The sequence below is a fragment of the Phacochoerus africanus genome, chromosome 3 (assembly GCF_016906955.1).
Source record: "Phacochoerus africanus isolate WHEZ1 chromosome 3, ROS_Pafr_v1, whole genome shotgun sequence".
NCBI lineage: Eukaryota > Metazoa > Chordata > Mammalia > Artiodactyla > Suidae > Phacochoerus > Phacochoerus africanus.
Window position 1 is genome coordinate 278,933 of NC_062546.1, and position 27,301 is coordinate 306,233.

General features: G+C 57.8%; 1 protein-coding gene across 1 annotated transcript in view; it reads right to left on the reverse strand.

The window, feature by feature from the left end:
• The window catches only part of PRPF6 (pre-mRNA processing factor 6), a 43,577-nt gene that overhangs the window by 6,196 nt on the left and 10,080 nt on the right, over positions 1 to 27,301 (reverse strand). Inside the window, exons 5-15 of the mRNA XM_047770579.1 lie at positions 25,958 to 26,134; positions 25,570 to 25,725; positions 21,646 to 21,740; positions 20,907 to 21,063; positions 20,031 to 20,193; positions 14,950 to 15,068; positions 13,930 to 14,148; positions 7,003 to 7,125; positions 2,933 to 3,054; positions 1,369 to 1,507; positions 9 to 128 (exon numbers count right to left, since the gene is read on the reverse strand). Coding sequence (XP_047626535.1) covers positions 9 to 128; positions 1,369 to 1,507; positions 2,933 to 3,054; positions 7,003 to 7,125; positions 13,930 to 14,148; positions 14,950 to 15,068; positions 20,031 to 20,193; positions 20,907 to 21,063; positions 21,646 to 21,740; positions 25,570 to 25,725; positions 25,958 to 26,134 — 1,590 coding nt within the window. The remainder of the gene's footprint in view (positions 1 to 8; positions 129 to 1,368; positions 1,508 to 2,932; positions 3,055 to 7,002; positions 7,126 to 13,929; positions 14,149 to 14,949; positions 15,069 to 20,030; positions 20,194 to 20,906; positions 21,064 to 21,645; positions 21,741 to 25,569; positions 25,726 to 25,957; positions 26,135 to 27,301) is intronic.

The window sequence follows — 27,301 nt, forward strand, 5'->3', positions numbered from 1 at the left end:
CTGCTCACCCGGGCTGTGGGCGCGCTGCTCCGCGCCTTGGCCAGCAGCCGGCGGGCCCGCTCATACTCGTTGTTCTCGGATTCCAGCTTCACGGCCGCCAGCCAGATCTCCTCGCTGTTGGGGTTGGCCTGGGGGCGAGCACAGCAGTGTCGCAAAGGGAGCAGGGCGACTCTGCAGCGAAAGCAGAGCCAGCCTGGGGGCCGGACCAGGCCTCACTCTGCAGCAGGACCCTCTGATCCAAGCGCGTCCTGGGCCGCCAGACCACCAGGCAGCGCCCGGCCCCCGAACGCCGACCTGCCCACAAACGAGGCCGCGTGCCCACGGGGGACAGACGCAGCCTCCATGGCTGCCGGCAGGGCCATCTCCCCCAGGACCCGCCCCCGCTTGCGACCTGCCGGCGATCCACCCCACACCCCCGGTGTGAGGACGCGGGCCGGACGCCAGGACGCCCGGGGCTTTGGCATGGCGTGGAGGCCCCCAGGGTTGGGACCGAGCCATGTGCAACCCAGTCCCGCAGACACGTGGGCGGTGCCCTCAGCCTCCAGCAAGCACAGCCACCTGCTGGCCACACTCAGCCTGGCCGGGCCACAGGCCTGCCCAGCAGCCCCACAGGGACAGGTGAGGAGAGGAGAGCGCCTGGCGGGAGACAGGCAGCTGAGCACCTGCAGCACTGAGCGCCCTCAACAGGCAGCTGAGAGCAGGAGGTGCCGTCCAGGCCAGTCCCTTCCCTCGGCGTTCACTCAGGGACACGCCAACTTTACCACGTTAGCCTGGGTGACGACACATCGACATCTGCACAGCATGCTACGGTTTGTAAAAACCTGTGTTGCAAACCGCTGCCTGATACTGTGTTGTCATAAAGTATTAGGATATCACACGTGACGACAAAAATCAAGCCCTTAAAAAAAAACGTCCAACAAGCCTGGCCGGCTGCAGCAGTCTGAACGCAACTCCACCCGCTCTCGGGCCTGGCAGCAGCAGGAGGCCCTCGTGTGACCCCGAGGCACACGCCCTGTGCTCCGGGCATGGGGCACAGGCCTTCCTCCTGCAGGCGCTGGGCAATCTAACGTCACGCGGGAGAGTGGTGGTCCCTATGCCCTCCCGTGGGAAGTGTGCCCCAGCTGCTGCTCCACCCCGCCCGCCTCCCCGTGCTGTGTTCTGGAAGAGTGAGCCCGTGGTCACTGAGTGGCAGCAAATGGGAGGCAGGTCGTCCGACGCCTGGGCCCCATCTGCCTGCAGAGCTCCCTGACCACACATGGCCCCTCCGGGGTCAGCTCCTGTCCACGGGCAGGGGAAGGGCTTTGCAGAGGGCCCGGGACACCGGCGCCCTGGGGCCTCGGCCAGCCCCGCGAGGCACCCCTCACCCACCTGGAAGGCCAGAGCCAGAATGCTCCTTGCTGCAGGCACGTCCCCCGCGAGCCACTTGGACTTGGCACCCATGAGCCACAGCACCTCCGCCTTGGGGCAGTGGGCCACCGCCCTCTGCAGCAGGGCCTCCAGGGACTCCCTGCGAGACAGAGGGCTCGGTCACCAGCAGGGCACGCAGGCCGCCTGCAGCGGTCTGCAGGCACTGAAGAGACAGTTACTGCTTCAAAGTCCGGCGCTGTAAATGATTCACTAGATCTTTACGACGGGGAGAGTGTGGGGAAATCTCCTCTCTCCACAAAGGCTCTAAGCTCAACTACTGAAGAGGGCGCCACAAAGCAGCGCATTGTTCAGTCCGAGCCTGGCGGAGGGGCTTCTCAAGAGAGTCTTTCACAGCCGCGAGTCTGGGAGCGTGATAACTCCGCGGCCTGGGTGACGGGCCTTTTCATCTCTAACCGCAGATCGGCCAATAAAGATTACGACCCGAGTCTACTCTTTGGCATCAGAGAAACTGTCTTCTGGAAGGAAGTTATCTTAGGTCACTACTGAGCAAGAAGCCCTCCAGCTGGGGGTTCGGGGGGAAGCCCCCAGCCTCAGGTAGCTCCCCAGCCCTGGCACAGATGACCTCCTGGGGCCTCAGCAGCAAGACAGAGTGCAGGCTGACACCAGAGCCAAGGCCCCAGGTCCCGAGTGCTCAGCCTCTGAGCGGGCGAGACGCCAAGGGCGCCAGAGATGGGGAGGGGACTGTCCTGAGGCCACATCCCCCAGGAGCGGCCCTGCTACAGACTGGAACCTGTGCAGGGTGAAGCAGCAAGGTTATCTCAAAAGGTCCCCAAAGGAGTTAACCCCAAGACACACAGCAGCCGGTGGTGGGGGAGGGAACGGGGCTTCGGCAGCGGGTCTGCAAAGACACGCTCAAGACCAAGCCTGAGCAACGTCACAAAGAAATGGGCTCAGAACTCCCAGCTAAGCCCGGGTGGGATCAGCAAGGCCCGGGCACCGGGACGGCCGCAGAGGGCCCGGCAGAGGCTGCCCGCTAACTCCAGATGTTGCAACATCTAATTCAATCAGCAGTTACAGCCAACGAGGCAGACCCAAAAGGTGTTTTCAATTAAAGAATACGACTGAAGAAAATTGTCAAGGACCTCCGCAGAGCACAAAAAGCAGCGCAAGCCCAATCCAGCATGGCTTAAATGAAAAACACGCCTGGGCCCCGATGCCGCACCGCCCACACCGCCGAAGCCAGCGCTGGCACAAACGTGGGGCCTGAGGCTCCAGCCTCGCCCGCGGGACCCTCAGACCACCAGGCGTCCCTGGCTCAGCTGCCGGCACTTGGGAGGAGCCTTTAGTGCCCCGGCTGCTCAACAATGAAAGAAGAGCAACGCTGTCGCAGAAGGTGCCGTCGAGACAGCCCCGGCTGCAGTGTCCCAAGTGCCACAGGAACTTCTGCCCCTCGCCAGACGGCTGGACCTCGAATCGGGCCCTCGCCCACCCGTGGGGAGGTGGGGCCTAAACCCCGCACCCGGCACCCTGGCGTCTCGGGGGACGCTCAGGGCATCAGGCGTACCTGGTGCCGTGGTTCTTCTCAAAGTAGGCAGCTCGCAGCCACACGCTCTTCTTGCTGGGGAAGACCTGCAGCGCGTAGGCGTAGATGGCTCGGGCGCACTCCAGGGCGTTGTGGGCCACACACTATGTATGGCAGAGAGAGGAGGGCGTGAGGGGCCCGCCCCCGACCCGGGAGCAGGGCACCCGCCAGAAACCGTGTAGCGGGAAGGTCTCCAGAGGGAAAGCCCAGCAGGACGGGAGCACCAACAGCAAAACGCAAGCAGGAGGGGCTGCGACGAGGCTGCCTGCTGGCCGCAGGGGCACCAGCTGCCCCAGAGGCTGGCTCCCATTAAAAAGTAAGTGTCGGAGTTCCCGTCGTGGCGCAGTGGTTAACAAATCCGACTGGGAACCATGAGGTTGCGGGTTCGGTCCCTGCCCCTGCTCAGTGGGTTAACGATCCGGCGTTGCCGTGAGCTGTGGTGTATAGGTTGCAGACGAGGCTCGGATCCCGCGTTGCTGTGGCTCTGGCGTAGGCCGGTGGCTACAGCTCCGATTCGACCCCTAGCCTGGGAACCTCCATATGCCGCAGAAGCGGCCCAAAGAAATAGCAAAAAGACAAAGAGACAAAAAAAAAAGTAAGTGTCCTATGTGTTCTCCATTTAAAAAGTTACACTCACTGGAAATGTGTAAAACACTAAGGGAAACCAAAAACCCACCTACACCGGCAGACCTGCCACAAACACTCCCGGGCCTCTGGGCCTCTTCTCCGGCCTCGCGCGATGTTGGCCTCGCTGCGCATCAAGGCGACACAGGAAAGCCAGCTGCTGCCTGCAGCAGTGTCCCCTGGGGGTCAGGACCCCTGGACAATCACAGGAAAAGGCTGGCAGCTGTCCTTACTGAGCCTCCCGCAGGGCCGAGACCATGCCTGGCACAGACCTCACGCTGGCAGGTGCTGCCAGCGCTCCTGCACAGGAGGCGGCACAGCTCCAGGCGAGTAAGAAGCCGCCAGAAGCAGCAGAACGAGGCTCTGCACGTGTGAACACCCACACAGCCTGGACCAGAGCGAGTGTCCTGCAGGAGGGCTCCGAGCCACCCAGGGCCACCTCGCAGCCTGGCTGGGCCATTAGCAAGCCTCCTGATTGCAAGGACGTCCAGCTGGAAACAGGCAGGAAGCGGGGAAAAAGGGAGGCCTCCTCCTTCAGACCCGGGCCCCTGACTCAACCACCAGAGGCCGGGAACCCAGTGCAGGTGCGTCCTGACCAGGGGCTCCGGAAGCAGGCAGGACCCCACCTCAGCCACCCATGAGCCCCCGGTTCCCCCTGTGACTTCCGACAAAGGCCCTGGAGGGCAGTTACAAAAAGGCCCTGGGGCCTATGTGGCCCCATGGGATTAAGTGACAGCTGCCCAGGGTCCAGGGTGTGGGTGTGTGGGCCGGGCCCACCCCCAGGGGGAGCTCTGGAAGAACTCCACGTTTCTAAGCACAAAAGGGCCTCGGTTCTTCCTGCAGAAATACAAGCACAGAAGAGAGTGGTGCCTGCTCCAGGCTAAGTGAAGAGACACAGAAACCAGAGTTTCGAAGGGCTTCAGAGTTCTGTGCCCACAGCCCATCCCTGTGGGGTGGCGCCTGCCGTGGCCCCCAGTGCTGGCAACAGTGACGAGGAAGGTGGGATCAGAAGGGCTGAAAGAGTTCCCATTGTGGAGCAGTGCCAACGAGTCCAACTAGTATCCGTGAAGATGCGAGTTCAATCCCTGGCCCTGCTCAGGGGGCTGGGGAGCCACCGTTGTTCTGGCGGTGGTGTGGGCCAGCAGCTGCAGCTCTGATTTGACCCCTAGCCTGGGAACTTCTATAGGCCGAGAGTGCGGCCCTAAAAGATAAAAAGGGCGGGGGGCCTCAATGACTGGGAGTGGGGGCCCTTCCCCCTCTCACTGGAGAGGCTGGGAGCATCTTAGGTCTTTCTTACACTTTTCTGTCTAAAATGTCCCGTAACGAAAAGGCTTAAATCACGAGGGTAGGAATTCGGGCACACTCAGTGTGGTGGAGGCACCTGGGTCCCTCCCACGTGCTCACAGCCAGCTGCAGCCTGTGTCCCCAGACTGGAGGAGGGAGAGGAGAGCTCCCCACTGCTGCAGAACCCAACCGTCAACCCTACCTAGTGAAGCACTGAGAAAATCACCACCTGCCAGACGCCGCAGTAACACCTGAGACAGGCCACCGCTGTTGCTAACGGAGCTGCACACGTTACAGGAGTCGCAGTGTCATCCCCCCCCACCGAAATACCCGCTAGTTACAAGGACACAGGAGTCGTCCAGTGGAGGGACCAGGAGACAGCACCTGAGCTGGACAGAGCTGAATGTGCCCCTGCTCGTGGACATGTCGCAGAGACCAAGGAAGCTGTGCCCTCAAAAAAGGCAGACCAGGAGTTCCCGTCATGGTGCAGTGGAGACGATTCTGACTAGGAACCATGAGGTTGTGGGTTCCATCCCTGGCCTCGCTCAGTGAGTTATGGATCCGGCATTGCCACGAGCTGTGGTGTAGGTCGCAGACGTGGCTTGGAGCTGGCGTGGCGTGGCCGTGGCTGTGGTGTAGCCTGGCAGCTATAGCTCTGATTAGACCCCTAGCCTGGGAAGCTCCACATGCCGCAGGTGCGGCCCTGAAAAGGCTAAAAAAAAAAAAAAGAGAGAGAGAGAGAGACAGACCAAGAGAAACTAAGACCTCCCCGATCCCCCACCCAGGGCCCTCGGGGACCTAAGGCTGTAACAACCTCGGGCAGCTTCTCAAGGGGAACACAGGTGGGTGCTGCCTTTTGCCAAAGAGTGAGGTCTGAGTAAGGCCTGCAGCTGACTTCCCGGCTCCATCTCGGACCTGACTCTGAGAGCCGTGTCGCGTCCTCTGTTAGGGATGCACACACTGCAGTGTTGACCGGGAAAGGGCCATCATGTGTGCAAGGCGCTCGAGTGGCTTGGGGGAAGGACAGGGGCGGTGGCCACACTCCCAGCCCTGTCACACTCCTCAGCATCCTCAAAGAGGGACACAAAACTGAATTCGCAGCCCGGAGCCACGGGCGCCTGGCAGGGAGTATGCTACGCTCACGGGTGCCAGCACGAGCATGTGCGGAGAATAAAAAAGCAAATGTAGGAATTCCCGTCATGGCTCAGTGGTGAACGAACCTGACTAGGAACCACGAGGTTTCAGGTTCGATCTCTGGCCTCACTCAGTGGGTTAAGGATCTGGCATTGCCGTGAGTTGTGGTATAGGCTGGTGGCCACAGCTCCGATTAGACCTCTAGCCTAGGAACCTCCATATGCCTCAAGTGCAGCCCTAAACACACCAAAAAAAAAAAAAAAAAAGTAAATGTGGCGTTTCCACCGCGGATTCAGCGTTGTCTCGGGTCACTGCTGAGGCATGGGTTCGAGCCCTGGCCTGGCACGGTGGGTTAAAGGACCCTATGCTGCAGCTTTGGCAACACCGGATCCTGTAACCTGCTGTGCCAGGGATGGGACCCTCACCTCCGTAGCAACGCAAAAGCCACTGCAGTCAACTCCCCCACTGGCAGGATCTCCTGTTTACCGATTTGAGCCGTTCCTCTCTTCTCTGGAAGTGCTCCAAGGCAACAACCTCAAAGTGGGCAAAAGCTTCGTGTGCAAATGCTTTCTGAAGAGCAATTCACAGCAGAAATCAAGAGCGGTGGAGCGGTGACGAGCTAGGACAGCTGGGTTCCCTGTGGCCCTGGACCTGGCTTGGCTCTAGCTCCAGCTTTGCACACAAACTTGGGTTTGTACAAAACGACTCAACTTTACTGTTTTCGTTTGTTTGTTTTTTAGGGCCGCACCCGTGGCATATGGAAGTTCCCAGGCTAGGGGTCAAATCAGAGCTATAGCTGCCAGGCTACACCACGGCTCAAAGCAACGGTGGACCCTTAACTCACTGAGCGAGCTCAGGAACCCGCATCCTCACGGATACCAGTCGGGTTTGCTTGAGCCACGACAGGAACTCTTTACAACTGCAACTATGTTCAAACATCAGCAGATCACAAAGACTCCCCAACTGCAGCCTGTCCCGCGAGCAGACGCCAGGCCGTGTGGCCGACTCACACTGTCCGCATCTTCCATCCACGTGTGCTTCCGGTCCTCCTCCTCGATGCCGATGCCGATCACAGCACGCATGACCGCCTGGCAGGTGGCCACACTCCCAGCCTTGTCGCACTCCTCGGCATCCTGAAAGAGGGACACAAGACCGAACGTACAGCCCAGAGCCACAGGTGCCTGGCAGGATGCAATGTCCAATGCTGACACGGGCCCTGAAGGTTCTGATGCCCACACGGCCCTGGCAAAGCCCACCCTACTGCCTGGTCCACAGCTGCAGCCTCACCGCCACCCAGCAGACAAACCTCCACGAACACCTAAGCCACCCCACCAGCCCGCATGACACAAGCACCTATTGGGAACAAAGCTCTACCGCAGGCCACTCCAGGCTGGGAGGGCTCCCGTGCTAGGAAAGTTCCAAAGCGGCAGGGTCAAAGACAAGGTCATGCGCATGCGCACTGCTGGCCTGGGGCTCAGGACTCAAAGGGACGGAGCTGCGGGTGGAAGGGAGGGACCTGGGCTGAGACAGCAGCCTGGGGAGGGACCAGCCTCCGGGGCAGGGGGCGGGGGCAGGCTGACCGGCAGAAAACACTCGACTTCAGGAAAGCAAATCTAGGACGAGCAGAGAGAAGACAGCTGTGGCTCCAGATGCAACACAACGTGCTGCTGAAGCCTCGTGCGTCCAGAGGGGAAGGACCAGCGAGGGGTGACAGGAGGTCACCAAAACGCCTAGCACAGTCTCTAGGAATTTAGGGCAAACCTCAGGATGCGGGAAGGGAGGAGACCCAGCAGAGAGGGCAAAGGAAAGCCCAGCCAGAGGCGGAAAGCCAAGCAGGCAAGGACGTGAACCCGCGCTCATGCGGTCCCAGGCGCGGCCTGGCCTGCTCCCCGGCTCCTGAGGGCTCGAGTCTCGATGGACTGAGTTCCAGAAGAAACGGGAAGCAGGCAGGCCCGAAAGCAGAAGTTAAGTGACATTCAGCAGAGTCAGGCACACAGAAGGCGCTAAACAAATGGTGACCTGCTCAGGAGGCACCACCCCTGAAAGTCACGCACTCTCTGCAGGACATTCTGGAAAACCAAGTGCTAAACTTCAAACAAAGGTTAAACTGGGTTAAAACGGAGGCGTGCGGATCCCGCGCAGCCCACTCTGGGGCGAGCAAGCAATGGCAGAGAACGAGCTTATCGACCCGCCGAACGGCCGGCTCGGGCTGAGTTTCCCTGCCGCGGGCACAGCCTTAGTGATGGGTCTGCAGGAAGGTGGCCTGAGAGCCACCAGGGGACAGGATGGCCACTGCTGGCCCCCGAAATCACTCCCCTGACGGGACGGAAATGCAGGCTGGCGGAACAGGCGGACTTGCTATGGCCAAGCAAGTGGCCCAAAGGGGTGCTGGGGTGGGACCAGGGCAAGGGCACCTGCTCGGCTCTGCCCGAAGACACCTCCAGGAGCTGCAGCTGCCAGCCACACCCGCCCTCCCCAAGGGCCGGAAACCCAGCTGGCAGGACACAACATGGGTGACCCAGGGCAGTGAGGACTGGGACACGGCACCATCCGCGGGTCCCCCACGCTGGCCGGCTGGCTCACCACCTGGGGACCAGGGAGGAGGCGGAGCTCAGAGTCTCTGAAGACCACGGAGGAGTTCCTGCTGCGGCTCAGTGATAACGAGCCCAGCGAGCATCTGTGAGGACGCATGTTCTAGCCCTGGCCTTGCTCGGTAGGTTGAGGATCTGGCGTTGCTGTGGCTGTGGTGCAGGCCTCAGCTGCAGCTCTGATTTGACCCCCAGCCTGGGAACCTCCAAACGCCATGGGTGTGGCCCTAAAAAAAAGCAAAAAAATAAACACAAAAAAGACCATGGAGCACGGAGCCCGTGAGACCAGGCGCAGGGAGAAGAGAGCGCCTGGGACCTGCTATGCACAAGGCAGCATGAGTGCGTGGAAAGAGCCTGAGTGAGGACTAGTGGGACGCTCCCGGAGGCACCCCCAAGCCCAGGAGCAGCACCTATGCCCACCGGCCAGGGTGGGGACCCCAGGAGAGACCTGGCACTGAGCAGAGCACATGGCAAGGCCACCTCCATGGGGAATCCATTCCAAGCCGGCCTACACTAATGAGTGCCCAGCTCCCCAGCAAATGCAGAGGCAAGCGTGACCCCCAAAGGCCCAAAGTGTCCCCAGTGACAGAGGCACGCCCCGTCCCTAAAGCCAGAGCCTCAGTGACAGAGCCAAGCTCCATCCCCAAAAGGTCAGCGTGTCTCCAGTGACAGCTGCACTCCATCCCCCAAGCCAGAGCCCTCAGGAGCACCCAGCGGGACACGGGCAGCACCTGCGACAAATCAGACGGCCGGGCGCGCAGAGACACAGGGGGAGAGGTGCACAGCAAGGGGCGACGCCGACCAAACCAACCCAACCCGACGGAGGCGTCGGGGGGAGCAGACAAGGACACAAAACAACTAGCACAACGGCACTCGTGTGCTCGAACGTTACCTGGAGACAGGAAAAAAAGAAGGTTTTTAAAATGACCAAAATGCCTAGAAGTGCAAACCTCAAGATCTGCAACGAAAGACGTCCTTGATGAGCTCAACGGCGGATGAGACGTCACAGAAGAGGAGAGGAGTGGAACTCAGGCACAAAGCACCGAGCTAAGAGACGAAGCTGAGCGGCAAAGGAGAGCATCCTGCGACTGACCAGAGCAGCCGCGAGCTGAGCTCACACCGCGAGCGCGGGGAAGACCAGGCACGCCGAGACCAGCAAGAAGCTGCGGCTTCCCTGCTGCCCTCACACGCACAGGAGGGTCTACCTGGGTGAGCAGACGAGGAACGACAGGCATGCAGACTGGAAGTTAAGAAGTAAAACTGGCTTTGCAGATGGCGTGCTCTTCCACAGAGACAACCCCAAGAATCCACTGAAACTACTCCAATTTAAGAAACTATTTCAGCAAGGTCACAGCACATAAGATCCATTTTAAAAAATAAACTGCATTCCCATACACTAACAATAAGGAACTTCAAATGAAAAAAAAAAACCTCTGTTCATAACAGCATCAAAGATAACACTTTAGGAGTTCCCTGGTGGCCTACTGGTTGAGAACTCGGCATCGTCCCTGCTGTGGCTGGGGTCTGGTCCCTGGCCCAGGAACTTCTGCACAACTCAGGTGCAGCAAAACCAAGCAACCAAACAAACAAAAGCACTCCAGGATAAATCAAACAGAAGGGCAACACTAGTACACTGAAGCGTTTTCAGAGGTCTGTGTGTGTGTGTCCTTGTCTTTAGGGCTACATCCACAAAAGTTTCCAGGTTGAGGGTCAAATCAGAGCTGTAGCTCCCAGCCCACACCACACCCACAGCCACACCAGATCCGAGCCGTGTCTGCAACCTACGATGTAACTCACAGCAACGCTGGATCCTCAGCCCGCTGAGCAAGGCCAGGGATCGAACCCGCATCCTCATGGATGCTAGTCGGGTTCGCAACCGCTGAGCCGCAACGTGAACTCCTACACTGACATGTCACCGAGGACATTTTTAAGGAACTAAGTAAATGGGGAGACATCTTACGTTCAATGGTCAGAAGACTCCCTGTTGTTAGGATGTTGGGAGTGCCCCCAAAACGCCCTCCCGACTCGGCGCGGTCTCTCTCTATCAAGTTCCAGCTGACTGTTGTGCAGAACCTGACAAGTTTTGTTTTGTTCTTTGCTTTTTAGGGCCGCACCCACAGCACATGGAGGTTCCCAGGCTAGGGGTCGAATCGGAGCTACAGCTGCCGACCTACACCACAGCCACAGCCACAGCCATGCCAGATCTGAGCCGCGTCTGCGATCTACACCACAGCTCACGGCAACGCTGGATCCTCAACCCGCTGAGCAAGCTGAGCAAGGCCAGGGATTGAACCCACAACCTCATGGTTCCCAGTGGGATTCGTTTCCTCTAAGACACGACGAGAACTCTGAACCTGACCAGAACCTCATGGTTCCATAGTTCTCTCTACGGATTGTCCCTGGGGGTAACTTACGGGACGCCATGGCTCAGGGAGAAAAAGAAGAAAAGGAAGTTCCCATCGTGGCTCAGTGGTTAACAAATCCGACTAGGAACCATGAGGTTGTGGGTTCAGTCCCTGCCCTTGCTCAGTGGGTTAGGGATCCAGCGTTGCTGTGAGCTGTAGTGTCGGTCAAAGACGCGCCTTGGATCCTGCATGGCTGTGGCCATGGCGTAGGCCCACAGCTGTAGCTCCGATTCAACCCCTAGCCTGGGAACCTCCATTTGCCGCGGGAGCAGCCCAAGAAATGGCAAAAAGACAAAAAAATAAAAATAAAATAAAATAAAATTCACATGGAAACACCAAGAACCAAGCACAGGCGAACAGTCTTGTAAAGAACAAAGCAGGAGGACTCGCACCTTACCCGCCAGTCTGTAAGCAGGACAGTGAGGTGCTGGCATGGACACAGACGTCCAGGCCAGCGAGCAGAGCTGAGCCCACAGAAATAAAGCTCTACACTTGGGACCAACTGGTCCCGCGCACCGGCACCAAGACGACCCGACGGGGAGGCAGTGGTGCCGTGGCAACAGGACAGGGACTTGTGAAAGAAGGAAGTCCAACTCTTTGAAGGCACGTGCTTCACAGGCCTAGATGTGAGCACGAAAAAAGCCCTGGAAAATACAGGAGTCAATCTTTACGACCTCAGCTTAGGGAAGGTGTCTTAGATATGACCCCTCTAAAGCAGGCATAACAAAAGAAAAACAACATCGGGCTACCTCGAAATTAAAGACATTTGTGCGACAAACAATACCCTCAAGGACGTGAAAAGACCGTCCACCCAATGGGAACAAATATCTGCAAGTCAAATAACCTAATAAATGACCTATAGCCAGGATACACACACAAACTCTCACAACGCAGTAAAAACTAGATAATAAATAATAAAAAGATAAATAGCCCAACATATTCAAAGCCACTGAACCATACACTTTACATGGGTAACATTTATGGGCTGTTAATTACAGCTTAAGGAACTGTTAAAAAAATGAAACAGAATAATTTAAAAAATGACCGGTTCACCATGAGCTGTAGGACAGCTTCACGTGGCCTAACAAGTGTGTGACTCCACCTGCAAGAGGGGAGTTAAAAAAACAGTGGATGCAAATTTTCCAAATTTAATAAAATGTATAAATCCACAGATCCAAGAAACTAAATGAACTTCACACACTTGAAAGATGAAAACAGCAAAAACAAGATAAATCACAATCAAACTTCTCAAAAGCAATGATAAAGACAAAATTCTTAGGGAGTTCCCATCATGGCTCGGCAGGTTAAGAACCCAACTGGCATCCACGAGGATGTGGGTTCAACCCTAACCGCGCTCAGTGGGTTAAGGGTCCGGTGTTGCCGCAACGTGCAGCATAGGTTACAGTTCAGCTCGGATCTGGCGTTGCTGTGGCTGTGGTGTCAGCCAGCAGCTGCAGCTCCGATTCAACCCTCAGCCTGGGAACTTTCATGTGCTGCAGGTACAGCTGTGAAAAGAAAACAAACAAACAAACTGAAAGAGGAGTTCCTGCTGTGGTGCAGTGGGTTAAAGATCCGATACCGCCACAGCTGTGGTGTAGGTCAAAGGTGCAGCTTGGATTTGATCCCTGGCCCAGGAACTTCCACATGCTGCAGTGTGGCCAAAAAATAAAAAAAATAAAATACCGAAAGAAAACACTGTCAACCTAGAATTCTACACCCAGAAAAAATATCTTTCAAAAACAAAGATGAAATAAAGACGGCTCCTTGCTGTAAAATTTGGTTGTGATGAATACTGCACAACTATAAATGTAATAGCATTCATTAAGCACTTAAAAAAAAAAAAAAAAAAGACGGCTCCAGACATCTAAAAAGCGGAGGCCCTGAGCTCCAGCCAGCCTCAGCTGCAGGCAACGTCACAGGTCGTTTGAGCAGGCGGTGACACCAGCTGGAAACCCCGGTCCACACAAAGGGAGAGCATATCAGAAAGGGCAGCAAGGTGGCAGGAGTTCCCGGCGAGGCGCAGCGGGAATAAATCTGACTAGGATCCATGAGGATGCAGGTTCGATCCCTGGCCTCGCTCAGCAGGTTAAGGATCCGGCGTTGCCGTGAGCTGTGGTGTGGGTTTGAAGACGCAGCTCAGATCTGGTGTGGCTGTGGCCGTGGCATAGGCCAGTGGCCACAGCTCCAACCCGACCCCTACCCTGGGAAACCCCAAAAAGACAAAAAAAAGGAAGAAGAAATGGTAACAACGTGTCTAACGACACCACGTAAATAGAGCAGCTGCACCAAGATGATTCAATTTAGAGCAACATTCAAGGCACTACCCCTGAGATTCTTAAAATGCGTGGAAACCCGGGAAGAGAGGAGAACCGAGGTACTGCTCCTGGGGAGCAGCAGCCTTGCGGCGACCCCCTGGGGGAGGGAGCGCTCAGCCCAGCAGGCGGGTGGCTCGGAGGAGGGCAGGCAGGACTAGGGCAGCAAGGGCAGGAGAAGGAAGGAGGCAGAGGTCAGGGACCACCTCCCAAGGCCGAGGGCCAGGGGGTAAAGCAGAGGAGCTGGCTCTGCCCCTCCACCCAGTCAACGCAAAAAAAAGCACGTTCCCTGGCTGCCCCCATGACAGCAGGGGCGCTGACTGAGAAGGCTCTCAGAGGCCTCGTCAGCCACCGTCCACAGAAAAGGTCCCCAGATGGGACAGAGTGACAACAGCCTGAGACCCCTCTTGCAGGTCGCCTTCTCCACTGGAAAAGCAGGGTGCTGCGGCGGCAGTACACTGAGGCTCCCCCAGATGCACACAGGGCCCCGGCTCCGTGGAAAGCCACAACACAAGACCCTCTAAGGAAAGGCCACGCCGGTGCCATCCCGCAGGCCCCTCCTCCAGAGACTCCGGTGAGCAGGAGGGCACCCACCTTCAAAGCGACCCCGAGACCCCGCCCGCCGCCCGCACCTGGATCCACTGCTCCCGGTTGATCTCGACGCCGTTGGCCCGCAGGGAGGTGATGGCCCGGTCGATGATCTTCTCCACCATCTGCGTGTTCCCGTTGGCCTCCTCCAGCTTGGCAGCCGTGATCCAGATGTGTCGGTCGGTGGGGATGTTCTCGCGGGCCTTGTTCAAGACCTTGCGGGCGTTCTCGTAAGTCTCCAACCTCGCCAGGGCGAGCCAGAGCTGCAGGCAAAGAACCACGCTCACCGAGGCCCGCCGGGTCAGGCGGCCCCATGGGCCGCAGGGCGTGCACCTGATCCTGTGCGAAAGCTCCAGGGCCACCTGACAGAGCCGTGAGCGTGCGTGCGGCGGCACCTCCAGCTCATCGGACAGCCGTCCAGTTCTGCCTCGGACTCACGGAGTGACGCTGGTTACCACCAAGAGGACAGGCTCTCGGTCCCACGTTCCAAACACTGGCTAAAGGGGGACAGTGAGCCAGGCTCACCCGGGGTTGGGATGGAAGGGGAGCGGGCCGTGACTGCGGCCCTCACGGGAGAAAAGGACACGGGTGTGCAGCCGTCGGAGTTCTCACACCCCAGCTCTTGAATCTGCAACGTTTCATCACCAAAGTGTGTATGGGCTCTACTCACTTTTACGTAAACAAATTAAGATTAATTTTGTTTGGAGAATTTCACAATACCTCTTCAGGGTAATTAAAGACATACTGGATATCATAAAACCACAACTAAAAATCACTTCACAGAAGGCTGTGAACCGGAAAGATTGAAACTAAAGGGATCCAACCAGCTCAGGCCGGGCTGGCACCAAGATGTACCAGTCTCTTCTGCCTCCCTCCACCCCTCAGGCCCCACTGTCGATCTCAGCTGAACGGGAAGGACTGGTCCCTGGGAGAGCTGAGCAGGGAGCCCTTGCAGCGCTCGGGGATGGGACTGGGGGAAGGGACTGGCCCGCGTGTCCGTCAGGAGCCCACCCTCAACCCCCTCCATGCCCACTGGATGCCTCCTCTGAGGGCAGGGGCCTCACCTCCACACTGGTGGGGCAGCACTCCACAGCTCGGCTGAGCATGATGCGAGCATCCTCAGGTTCTTCCAGCTCCACGGCTGCCTTCCACAAGCGAACGGAGTTTGGAACATGCTCAAGGGCTGGGGAAGGTCAGACAAGAAAGCAGGTCACAGAACAAGGAAGTGAAAAGCAGGGCACCGCGTCGCAGAGACGGCTGCTGCCAACAGGGCCAGATGGTCTGTGCCCTGGGTGACAGGCCAGGGCTTCATGTGGGCCCCTAGGTCTGGGACAGACACAAATAAGATCAGCACGGGCATTGTGAATCAGCGAGCAAGACTGGCAGAGAGGGCCGTGGGTCATCTCGATGCCCGTTCACAACGGAAAACCGACCTCAGAAAACCACGCGGTGCAGACAAGGCAATCGCCGCACAGGAAGGGCCAGCCACACAGGCGGTGTGGTGTGTGTGAAGAGTGTGCAGACGTTGTGGGAACAGGAGTTCCTGTTGTGGCTCAGTGGTTAACGAATCCGACTAGGAACCACGAGGTTGCGGGTTCGATCCCTGGCCTTGCTCAGTGGGTTAAGGATCCAGCGTTGCCGAGAGCTGTGGTGTAGGTCGCACACATGGCTTGGATCTGGCGTTGCTATGACTGTGGTGTAGGCCGGCGGCCTCGGCTCAATTCGACCTCTAGCCTGGGAACCTCCATGTGCTGCGGGTGCGGCCCCAGAAAAAGCAAAAAGACAAAAACCAAAAAATTTGTGGGAACAGAACACAAGGGACTCTGGGGTCCACACCTGCCCAGGATGTGCGCGTCTGAGGGCCAGCAGAGGGAGGTTCCTCCCTGGACCCCAAGGCTCGAAGGCAGCAGGTGCTACCACACTGACAGTGCGCTCAGTGCACGCGGAGTGACGTCGGGGAAGGGGACCGACGCTAACCTTGTGGACCAGGAGTTCCCGGCTGGGCTCAGCGGTTAACAAACCCGACTAGTGTCCATGAGGACGTGGGTCCGATCCCCGGCCTCGCTCAGCGGGTCAAGGACCCGGTGTTGCCAAGAGCTGCGGTGTAGGCCAGTAGCTGTAGCTCCACTTCAACCCCTAGCCTGGGAACGTCCACATGCCTCAGGTGTGGCCCTAAAGACAAACAAACAAAAAGATCAGAAGGACAGCCATGCAGTCCAGCAACTTACAAGCCTCTGTGTAAGCAGCGGAGCCTTTTTGCCAGATGCAATTTACCAAAAAGGCCAAGACACCGGGCAGATAAACACAGAGCCCTGCAGTGGGAGCACCAGGGAGGAGGTGGCAAGCCCTCCGGTTGGCCCCTGGCAGCAGTGAGGGTGACCTCAAGCCCTGACGACGACAGGAACGCAGACGCCTCTAAGGCATCCCCAAGGAGGGCTTCTTTCTTGAAAACACGTGAGCCAGGCTTTTGAGGAAACAGACCCAAGGTTCGAGGTGCAGAACGTGAGGACGCACAAGCTTTCTCACAAGAGGCTGGGCAGCCTGGGCTCATCGGGGACTGGCTGGATGAGGTGGAAGAAGCCTCCCTCTAGCAGAAGCAGCCCACCTCCTGGGGGCCCCCTAGAAACGGGGTGCCCTGTCTCCCCTTTATGGGCCCTATAAAAATGGGGTACCCTTCCTCCCTTTTTACGGGCCCTGTAAAAATGGGGTGCCGCTCCTCTCCTATGGCCCCACCAGACAGCAGCAGTGCCAGGCCCCAGCGGGTGGTTGTTAGGCTGAGGAGCAGGAGGCAGCCAGGGCCAAGATGCTCCAACAAGCGGGCCGGGGGGGGCGGGGAGGGGGACACACCCACGGACCCCAGGGCCACCCCGGTGAGTTTCAAAGGTCCGCACAGTCCAGGGCTCACGTGGCCTCTTCTCCGTGATGGAAAACAAGACGCCGCAGCCCGGGGCCCAGGGCTCTGCGGGGATCACAGCGCCTCGAAGAGCTTCTCCACCGACTGAGACCCCCCGCTGCTGGGGCCGCGGCCGACAGACAGCTCAGCCACAGGTCCAGGCCGCAGTCCGGCTGCGTCGGACTCTACAAATCCAGCGCCCAGAAAGGTGGGCAGCAGGCCCGGGGCCTCCAGGGCTGTGGAGCAGAGCTGCTCTCTCCTGCAGACCTGCAGCTCCTGGAGGGCTGCTGTGCCCGGCAGAGACTAGGCAGGCGCCCTAGGGATGTTAAGTGATGGGCACCCTAGTTCACCCACGTGGCCGGGGCCACGGCCGGGGCAGACGCGTTAGCAGCCTGTGTCAGGGGCAGCGGTGGCAGAGGCCACCCACGCGGGCTGAGGGACCGGGGGGGTTGAGGAGGAGGTGCCCCTAAGGCCTGCACAGGGCTCTGCAGGTATGGCAGCATGCCGGCCCTGACCTGGACCCGCTGCCGCCTGATTGTGGTCCCATCAACGGAGGGGCCGCAACAAGCAGTGCTGCTGACTCAGCAGCAGCTGATGATCCGACCAAGGCCCCCAAAGCAGAAGGGCCCAGACAGGACCCGGCCAACATCCTGGGCCCACTCCAGGGAAGGCCGGGGCGGGGGCCGGTTCCTGCCCGGCTGGACGGCCTCCCCCCCGGCAGTGCCCTGGCTGCACCACCATCTGCAGGGCCACCCGTCGCACCCCCCAGCCAAGGGCCTGGCCCCTGGGCGCCCTGGCCGGACTATGCTGCCATTGAGACCAACGGCCGACACACAGCACGACGGCAGGGAAACCTCACAGGAGGTGACACCTGCGAGACAGGCAGGGCTCCAGCTGTGCCTCCCAGTCCCTGGGGGAGCCCGCTGCCCACACCGTTCAGCTTGGCTGTGGAGGCCATGGTCCCACCGCACTGAACCCTGGGGCTGACCCATCCTCCAGCCTCCAGCCCTGGCGGGAGAGGTGAGCCCTGACTCCCACAGCGAGATGGCACTGTCACCACATGGGGGAGGGGAGACCAGGATGGCAGCCCTAAGGGGACAGCCCCTTCGAGAGTGACAGCCAGACAGGGAGGCCCGGCCCCCCCGCGCTCCGCCTCCCTTTGCTGCACCCCACCAGGGGTGGCCTGCACTCTTGTCTCCAGGGTACGGCAGAATGTCAGCCAGGGTCCCGGTCACCCAGCACGGGTGGGACTCCCAGGACCCTGTCTGCATTTCCTCAACAGTCCCCAGGACTAGAGCTGAAGCCAAGCACCGCTGACCCATCCAGCTCTTGCCCAGAGACCAGCTACCATGCCAGGTCAAGGCCATCTCCAGAAGCTGTGGCTGCCAGGGCGAGAGGGACAGCCCAGCGGCAAGAGCACCATCCACACGGATAGCCCTGGCCCCGAGGGAAGGACTCGCGGTGTGTCCCGTGGGCACAGGCAGAGCCACGGGAGGCAGCCAGGCTTCAGGGACCAGAGCGTGGAGCTCCCCTGTTCGGCGTCTGCACAATCAGCAGGGAAGCAGCCTCGCACCATCAGGGCAAGCGCGGGGCTCGCGGCGCCCTGACAGGGGACAGCTGCGGCTCGAGATCACGCCACACGCTGACGCCGCGCGGCCTCCCAGGCCTCAGGTTCTCCCAACAAAGGGCCAGGGGCCCGGGGCTCACAGACACAGGGCCGCCACGGCGTGCGCCTCGGCCACCGAAGGAAGCAACTGTCACCTGAGTTCTCCAACATCAGATCCCGCCAGCAGTCGCTGTCCCGGGCACCGAGAGCTCTGCCCCAGGCACCGGGAGGAAGAGGGCTCTTCGTGGAAGCCCCCTAAGGACGGGGCAGGGCCAGGGCCAGGGCGCGCCGCTCACCCCACCTTAGCGACGCCTGAGGGAGAGCAGAGCCAAGAGGCCTGGAAAGCAAGCACCCCGCTGCCCTGCGGGCCCGCCACGCCCGGTCCTCTGTCCACATCTGAGGCCAACTGGTAATCTGGGGGTGAACAGGGAGGGGCACAAAGACATGCTGACCATTCATCACACGTGGCAGGGGAAGCTCAGCAGAGCTTTTTCCTGAACAAACAGAGCTAATTACCCGGAGTCTAATGTGTTTGTCATTAGAGAGCAGTTTCCTGGCTGGAAAGAAGTGTGCTGATTTCTATAAACCAAGACAGGTGCGAACTTTCTGCTCCTGGCCTCACTTTAAAAGACTGGCTCTGAGCACTGCCGTGCAGCACGGCTGCAATCATGAAACCAGGCCGGAGAGAGGAAGACACGCTCACAGGCACACGGCACGTTCACGCAGTCAGGGCCCCGCGCGAGGCGGCCACCGCCTGGGCCTGCCAACAACCTGGACGGTGGGGTCCGAATCCGTGGCTGGAAGCCCTGCCCATCTGCCAGCACGTGCCTCCTTCTGACAGCTCCCTCCACACGCCACAAAAACAAGAGCTGGAAACCTCCCACTGCAAACTGCCCTCCAGTCCACAAAACACGTCGCGCTTCCCCCGGCTACAGATTCAGGTAGAGGAAGCCACGCGCCCAGGCTCCGACCCGCTCCGGATCAGCCCTCTGACCTTCGGCTGCTGGCCTCCAGAACCAAGGTCAAAGTGTGTCTACCACACAGTGCTGGCGACAGGAGCGAACGGCTCTTTTCTCAGCTCTGCAGTAATGAAAAGCAAACGAGCCACGAATGCTCCACCTTGGCAGTGGCTCCGGGCTGGACTCGGTTTCCCTGGCGTGCAAACAGTTCAGAGCGATGAGAGCCAAAGGCGCACGCTGCCAACACGCTGCCTGGCAGGGGCTTCAACAGGAAGGCGTTTAAATTTAAAGGCGCCGCTCAGGTGGGACCAGCCAGCCGGGTAAGACACGGCCTGAGACAGGGAGGCACACAGCCACTCGGCCCCCTCAAGGCCCCCTGCCCTTCACTCCTCGGCTCACCGAGCCCTCGGGAGCCACTCTGAGGCCAGCACCACCCTCACCCCGACACAGCGTGAGGAGAGCTGGGGCCTCAGAGCGGCCGCCCAACTCCTTCAAGGTCACAGCAGGAAAAGGCACCTCCACCAGGTGGGGTCTCCCCGACGCAGGGCCCCGGGGTAGAAGCCCCAGCAAGCAGCAGAGGAGCCAGGCGCGAGTTCCCCGCACCGGGGCGGAGGGGGCAAACGCCCTTCACCCTGGGGGGGCAAAGTCCGGCTGCCATGCCCCGACGGCTCCCCAGGGGAGGCTCACCTTTCCGAAGAACCCGCTTCTTGGCGCGAATGTCTGTTTCCAGCTCTGCAGCTCTGATGTAAATCCGAACAGACTGGGGGAGGTGACGGACAGCCTGGGCCACCACAGCCTTGGCTGTGTCCCCAGGCTGCAGCCTGGCTGCCTCCAGCCAGACGTCTTCGCTCTGTGGGGAAAACAACGGAGCAGTGAGGGCACGTGCAGGCTGAGAGCCGCGCGGGAGCAGCCGCCCGCCCCCGCCAAGTGCAGCCCACGCTCGGGAAACAGGAGGGCCGGTTCACCAGGTCCGGGCACCCTGGGTCTTACATTCAAGCAAAAAAGCCTGCTCCTGAGACCCCCTGCCACACCAACGCACGGGAATGTGGCTACAGCACATCTGTCCGGGTCCGAAAGGAACAGCAGGCCCTCAGGGACAGGAAGTCAAGACCCGGACAAGGTGGCCGTGCCTCTGCCTGGGAGGTCACGCTTTATGCCTAACGTCCCAGGAAACTCATAGGGCGCCCTCAGCTGTAAGCGCACCCCTGGCCTCAGAGGAAGCGATGGTCACTCAGAGGGTCTCGCAAGACTTCCTAGGGCTTGTCTAATCCATCTGCTTCCAAAAAGAAGTTCTGGAACATTCCTACGATAGTGTCCACGTCCAGGCTCCCAGCACCGGGGAGGCAGGAGGGCCACCCAGCTCTACTCTCTCGCCAGGCTTATGCTGCTAGGAAAGAGCGGAGCTCGGCACCCAGCGCCGGCGAAAACAGGCAGCTCTGTCCCGCTCTGCCCTGCTCCCCGCCGTCCCACCGCCTGCGGCTTCCACACCGGAGGGAGGCCACGCACACAGCAGGACGCCGGGGGCCCTCGGGCACCGCACAGCCTCCCCGGGGAGCACCCTACCTTGGGGCACATCTCTGTCCCCTTCATAATGAGGTTCCGAGCTACTTGCAGCTTCCCGGTGACCTCCTCCAGGCGGGCCGATGCGATCCAGGCTGGCGGGTGGTGAGGGTTTGTCTCCCGCACAGACTTGAGGAGGAGTCGCGCCTTCTTGATGTCACTGTGAGGGCGAGGAAGCAGAGGGTCAGGCTGCCACCCGCCGAGGGCATGCCCGGAGCACAGGAGGGTGCCCGTACAGACCCAGCAAGGGAACGGTCAGATCCGACACCCCAGGGGACATAACCACGTCCAACTCGGTCTGCACGCTCCACGCAACATCCATGCAGACAGGCTCTGAGACCACTTCAGGTGCCAGGCTGAGCATGGGGCCAGGGCCAGGAGCCTGGGACACAGCTAGCAAGCTGCCGGCTGACTCGGCATGCGCACAGCTTTGGCGTGTTCCCTGTAACGCCCTTAACGTCCACAGTGAGTGGATACAGAGCTATTATAATCAGGAGGTCGAACTACTCCAACGTGTATGACTCAGAATATCCACATCCTATTTTGGCTCCCTTTTTTTTTTTTTGTCTTTTTGCCTCTTCTAGGGCTGCTCCTGAGGCATATGGAGGTTCCCAGGCTAGGGGTCGAATCGGAGCCGTAGCTGCCAGCCTACGCCAGATTGGCCGCATATTTTTAAAATAAAATCCAAACTGTTCTCGGCAACCTGAGCCCACCCTAGCCACCGGTTCTGCAGGACTCTCACTTGATGTCCCCTCCGTGGGTTGGGATCATGGAATTCAAGTCCGTCAGGTAGCCTTTGGGGTCGACCACCGTCTGCCCACTCACTGAGTCGGACACCTGCAAGACAGGCCAGGCCAAGCAGTCAGACGGAGCCAGGAACGCCTGGAAGGGAGCAGCTGGAGGACCCCTGGAGCCCCTTCCCAGCGTCCCAACCACCAGTGGGTAGGGAAACTCTTTTTTGGCCGTGCCCATGGCATGTGCAAGTTCTAGGCCCAGGGATCAAAGGCGAACCACAGCCATGACAACACAGGCTATTGACCTGATGAGCAACCTGGGAACTCCTGGAAACTTTTAGACCTTTTTTTTTTTTGTCTTTTTGCTATTTCTCGGGCCGCTCCCGCAGCATATGGAGATTCCCAGGCGAGGGGTCGAATCAGAGCTGTAGCCACCGGCCTATGCCAGAGCCACAGCAACGCGGGATCCGAGCCGCATCTGCGACCTCCACCACAGCTCACGGCAACGCCGGATTGTTAACCCACTGAGCAAGGGCAGGGACCGAACCCGCAACCTCATGGTTCCTAGTCGGATTCGTTAACCACTGCGCCACGACGGGAACTCCTGGAAACTTTTAAAGTAAGAAAACAACTGTAACTCAGACCAGAGTTTGTAGTGATAACAAGCTAGTTACATGTATACAAGACAAAGACTTATATTTTAAAAAAGAAATCCATAGAAGTCCCGGCGGGGGCGGGGGGGGAAATCTAACTGAACATGAGAAAGATCCATCTAGGAGTTCCTGTTGTGGTGCAGTGGAAACGAATCCGACTAGGAACACAAGGTTGTGGATTTGATCCCTGGCCTCGCTCGGCGGGTTAAGGATCCGGTGTTGGCGTGAGCTGTGGTGTCGGCCAGCTCCGATTATACCCCTAGCCTGGGAATTTCCATGTGCTGCAGGTGAGGCCCTAAAAAGCAAAAGAAAAAAAAAGAAAGATCCATCTAAGCATGAGTGAAACCTAGAAATGGTAAAGTTAGATTGCTCATTTCATCATACCATTCTCTAAAGCTGTCCAAGTTACCATGATAACAAGGAAAATCTCTGAGTAATAAATGGGCAAAAATACACAAAGACAAGAAAAAGATGAAAGGGAAACAGATGGGAAGGAAGAAATAAAAACTCCCTTTGTTTGCAGACGACTTGATTATCTGTGTAAAAAATAAAGGAATCAAAAAAAGCTCCCAAGGAGTTCCCGTCATGGCTCAGTGGTTAACGAATCTGACTAGGAACAATGAGGTTGCAGGTTCGATCCCTGGCCTTGCTCAGTGGGTTAAGGATCCGGCATTGCCGTGACCTGTGGTGTAAGTCGAAGACGAAGCTTGGATCTGGCGTTGCTGTGGTGGTGGTGAAAGCCGGCAGCTGTAGCTCCAATTGGACCCCTAGCCTGGGAACCTCCATATGCCACGGGTGCGGCCCTAGAAAAGGCAAAAAAAATAAAAATAAAAAAAAATAAGTACCTACAGCCAGGCCACAGGATATATTAACATACAAGAGTCAATCGCCACCCTACACATGAGCAGTGAACACACAGAATCTGAAACTAAAACACATCTGCAGTGTCTGAGGTGGTGTGGTGGGCCCAGCATTGTCACAGTTGTGATACAGGCCAAAGCTGTGGCTCAGATCCAACCCCTGGCCTAGGAACTTACATCTGCCTCTAGTGCGGGGGGGGGGGTAATTTTTTAAAAATTTTAAAAATAAGATGGTTCCCATTGTGGTTCAGCAGTAATGAACCCAACTAGTATCCATGAGGATGTGGGTTTGATCCCTGGCCTCACCCGGTAGGTTAAGGATCTGGCATTGCCATGAACTGTAGCTGCGATTTGACCCCCAGCCTGGGAACTTCCATATGCCATGGGTGTGCCCCCCCCCCAAAAAAACCCCACACAATCAAGGTTTTTTTTCAGAGAAAAACAAGGTTTTTCAGAGAAAAACAAGGTAGATCCACGCAGCACAGACGCCAACTGTGTTAAAACAAACCTGAGAAGGTAATAGGCAAGTGACAAAAACTTTTCATGGGAGTTCCCGTCGTGGCGCAGTGGTTAACGAATCCGACTAGGAACCATGAGGTTGCGGGTTCGGTCCCTGCCCTTGCTCAGTGGGTTAACAATCCGGCGTTGCCGTGAGCTGTGGTGTAGGTTGCAGACGCGGCTCGGATCCCGCGTTGCTGTGGCTCTGGCGTCAGCCAGGGGCTACAGCTTCAATTCGACCCCTTGCCTGGGAACCTCCATATGCCGTGGGAGCGGCCCAAAAAAATAGCAAAAAGACAAAAAAAAAAAAAGAAAAAAAAAACTTTTCATGGAATACCTGCCAGAGACACGCAACTTCCCCACGAAGCAAGCACACCGACTGGAGGCTTGCTGGAGGGGAGGGGCTCCGGCTCTCCGACAAAGCCCCTCTGATCACACAGGCAGCCCCCGACCGCGAGTGTGCAGCACCACGCCTCTCAGAGGCGATTTGGTACTTAAGTGAAAACAGGCTGCTCTGACAACTCCTTTTCAAAGATACTACAAAAATGTTTACCTGCACCTACAAAGATAGAGGCACGAGTTTACCAAAACATGGTTTGTAATCACAGAAAAAGTAGAAACAACTTAAAAAGTCCATCAATCAAAGATTAAATCATAACACTGACCAGGAACTACTCTCCAGCTTATAAAATACACGTCTAGTAACATGAAAACATGTGCAATTTCAGATCTGTAAGCTACTCGTTTGTTTGTTTGTTTGTTTGTTTTGTCTTTTCTAGGGCCACACCCACGGCATATGGAGCTTCCCAGGCTAGGGGTCTAATGGGAGCTGTAGCTGCCGGCCTGCACCACAGCCACAGCAACGCGGGATCCGAGCCGTGTCTGCAACCTACACCACAGCTCACGGCAACGCCAGATCCTTAACCCACTGAGCAAGGCCAGGGATCAAACCCGCAACCTCACGGTTCCTAGTCGGATTCGTTTCCACTGCACCACGACAGGAACTCCCTGAAGCTACTGTTTAACTGTAAAATTTTGCTCCCCATAAAAAATTCAAAGTACAACAAAAGCTCAATCAAAATTTAAGTTTCCTACCGCACCAGGTTGAGTCGTTCACTCTGCTATTTTTCTATTTCAAAGCACGGGTGAAATTTTTCAGTATAAATGTTTAACAAAAAGCATTCCCTGTGGCGTGGGTGTGTAGCCCTGGACGCATCCTAGGCAGGTGCCAATGCATCCGCGTGGATGTACTTTCTCCAACACATAGGCCACTTTGGGTCTGGCTCTCATGTGCGTGGTGACTCTCCCAATGTGTTGGTTCTTTTGACTTTACAGTGCTTCCTCTATTGTGCAAAAGTTTTCAATTTCTACGCTGTCTAAGGTGAGAGTATCTTCCTTCCTGGTTTCCGATGTGCATGTCGCGCGAAAGGGCTCCCCGCTGCCGGGGTCACTGCCTAAAGCACTGAGCCAAGTGCACCCCCACAAGGGTCACAACCACTGACCAGAGTGCGAGAAGAAAGCGGGGGTGTGTAAAGAAGGAGGCGTGAAGCTACATCCACGGGAAGCACGTGGCTTGTCCTGAGGGCCTTGGTTTGGTCTGCTTCTCAGGCAGCCCTGTCACCTGTGACAGACCCCAGGCCCCGAGGGCAGCACAGCCACACCAGGCTGGCCCTTTGCTGCTGACACATAGTGCCCTGCACCTGTGCCCGCCCCCCAAGCAGGTGCATGGACCAGGCTCACTGTAGAACCCTGCCTCTCTCTGTACCAGGACAGGGGACCGTACACGTCACAGGTCTGCTTACCGAGAGACAAAGCACTTCAAAAGAGGAACTCTTCCCAAGTATACATTAGGTTAACAGTCAAAACCCCCAAAACTGTTAATACAACCTGCAGGAAAACAGCACATGACACAAACTCTCACCTGGCTCAGCCGCATGTCCATCAGAGTGTTCCTGGCTTGGCCGATCTTCCTCATGTCCAGCTCACCTGTGCCAGGTGTCATCAAACCAGGGGTCATCCCGCCTGGGTAGGGGGTGTTCAGTCCGCCTGGATAGGGGGTGTTCAGACCTCCAAATTGCTGGAGGGAGACAGGACAAAAGGCCGGCTTGTGTACTCAGGCTGAAGATGTTCATCTCCCTGAAATCTTTCCATGGGGGCCTGGCATGCGAGCCGCTGGGCAGCCAGACGCAGCCGCGGCACAGCTGCTGCGCTGCAGGAGCACGCGCCCCAACCCGGCGCCTCCCCGGGCTCCCTGCCGACCCACCCGACAGGCCAAAGGAGCCCCATTTGCCTCCTCTGTGGAGCCTCACAGTTTGTCGGGGATCCACTGAAGTGTGGTTCTCTCCAGTCTGCAAGTGTTTGGCAAAGAAACTGTCAGGAACAGGGGTCAGCTTCTCATAGCGCGGGTTCCGCTGGCGTTTGTTCCTGGCATCGCCAACCTCAGGGATGCTCAGCCACTCTTCCTCTGTGACTTCTGCCAACTTCCTCTAGAAACACCCGCCCCAGAAACATTCACTCTGGCAGAAGTTCACACCCACAAGAAAACCTGTGTTCTCCCTTACACCACCCCCAAACCATTTTGCCTTAAGAAAGGACCCCGACACAGAAACGGCCATCTACTCCCACACAGAAAGCCTCATCCTCCCCACACAGAAAGCGCCACCCGGAGTTCCCACTGTGGCGCAGTGGTTGACGAATCCGACTAGGAACCATGGGGTTGCGGGTTCGATCCCTGCCCTTGCTCAGTGGGTTAAGGATCCGGCGTTGCTGTGAGCTGTGGTGTAGGCTGCAGACGCGGCTCGGATCCTGCGTTGCTGTGGCTCTGGCGCAGGCCGGCGGCTACAGCTCCGATTGGACCCCTAGCCTGGGAACCTCCACATGCCGAGGGAGCGGCCCTAGAAAAGGTAAAAAGACAAAAAAAAAAAAAAAGAAAGCGCCATCCATCCCACGCAGAAAGCGCCATCTACTTCACTTAGAAAAGTCAATTTGTTGGAGTTGCTCTACTTCACTCAGGCACAAATTGTTCTGTCAAAACTCAAAGGACATAATTTAAAAAAACTGATGTCTGGAGTTTCTGCTGTGGCTCCATTAGGAGTGGGTTACCATCCAGCGTCATCTCTGCAGCAGCACGTGTTCAATCCCCAGCCTGGTGCAGTGGGTTAGGTATCCAGCACTGCAGCTCGGATTCGATCCCTGCCCTGGGAACTTCCACATGCTGCAAGTGCGGCGACAAAAAAAGAAAAGAAAACCTGAGAAGTCACAACGGATACTGCGGAAACACAGAAAACCGTGAGAGAACACCACGAACAACTGTACGCCAACAAATGTGACAACCTAGAAGAGACGGACGACTTTCTAAGGACCTACAGCCTGGCAAAACCGAGTCAAGAAGAAATAGATCAACTAAACAGACTGACCCTAGAAATGAAATTGATGATGTCATAAAAACACTCATCACAAATAAAAGTCCAGGACCAGATGGCTTCACAGGTGAATTCTACCAAACCTACAAAGAGGGAGTTCCCGTCGTGGCGCAGTGGTTAACGAATCCGACTAGGAACCATGAGGTTTCAGGTTCGGTCCCTGCCCTTGCTCAGTGGGTTAACGATCCGGTGTTGCCGTGAGCTGTGGTGTAGGTTGCAGACGCGGCTCGG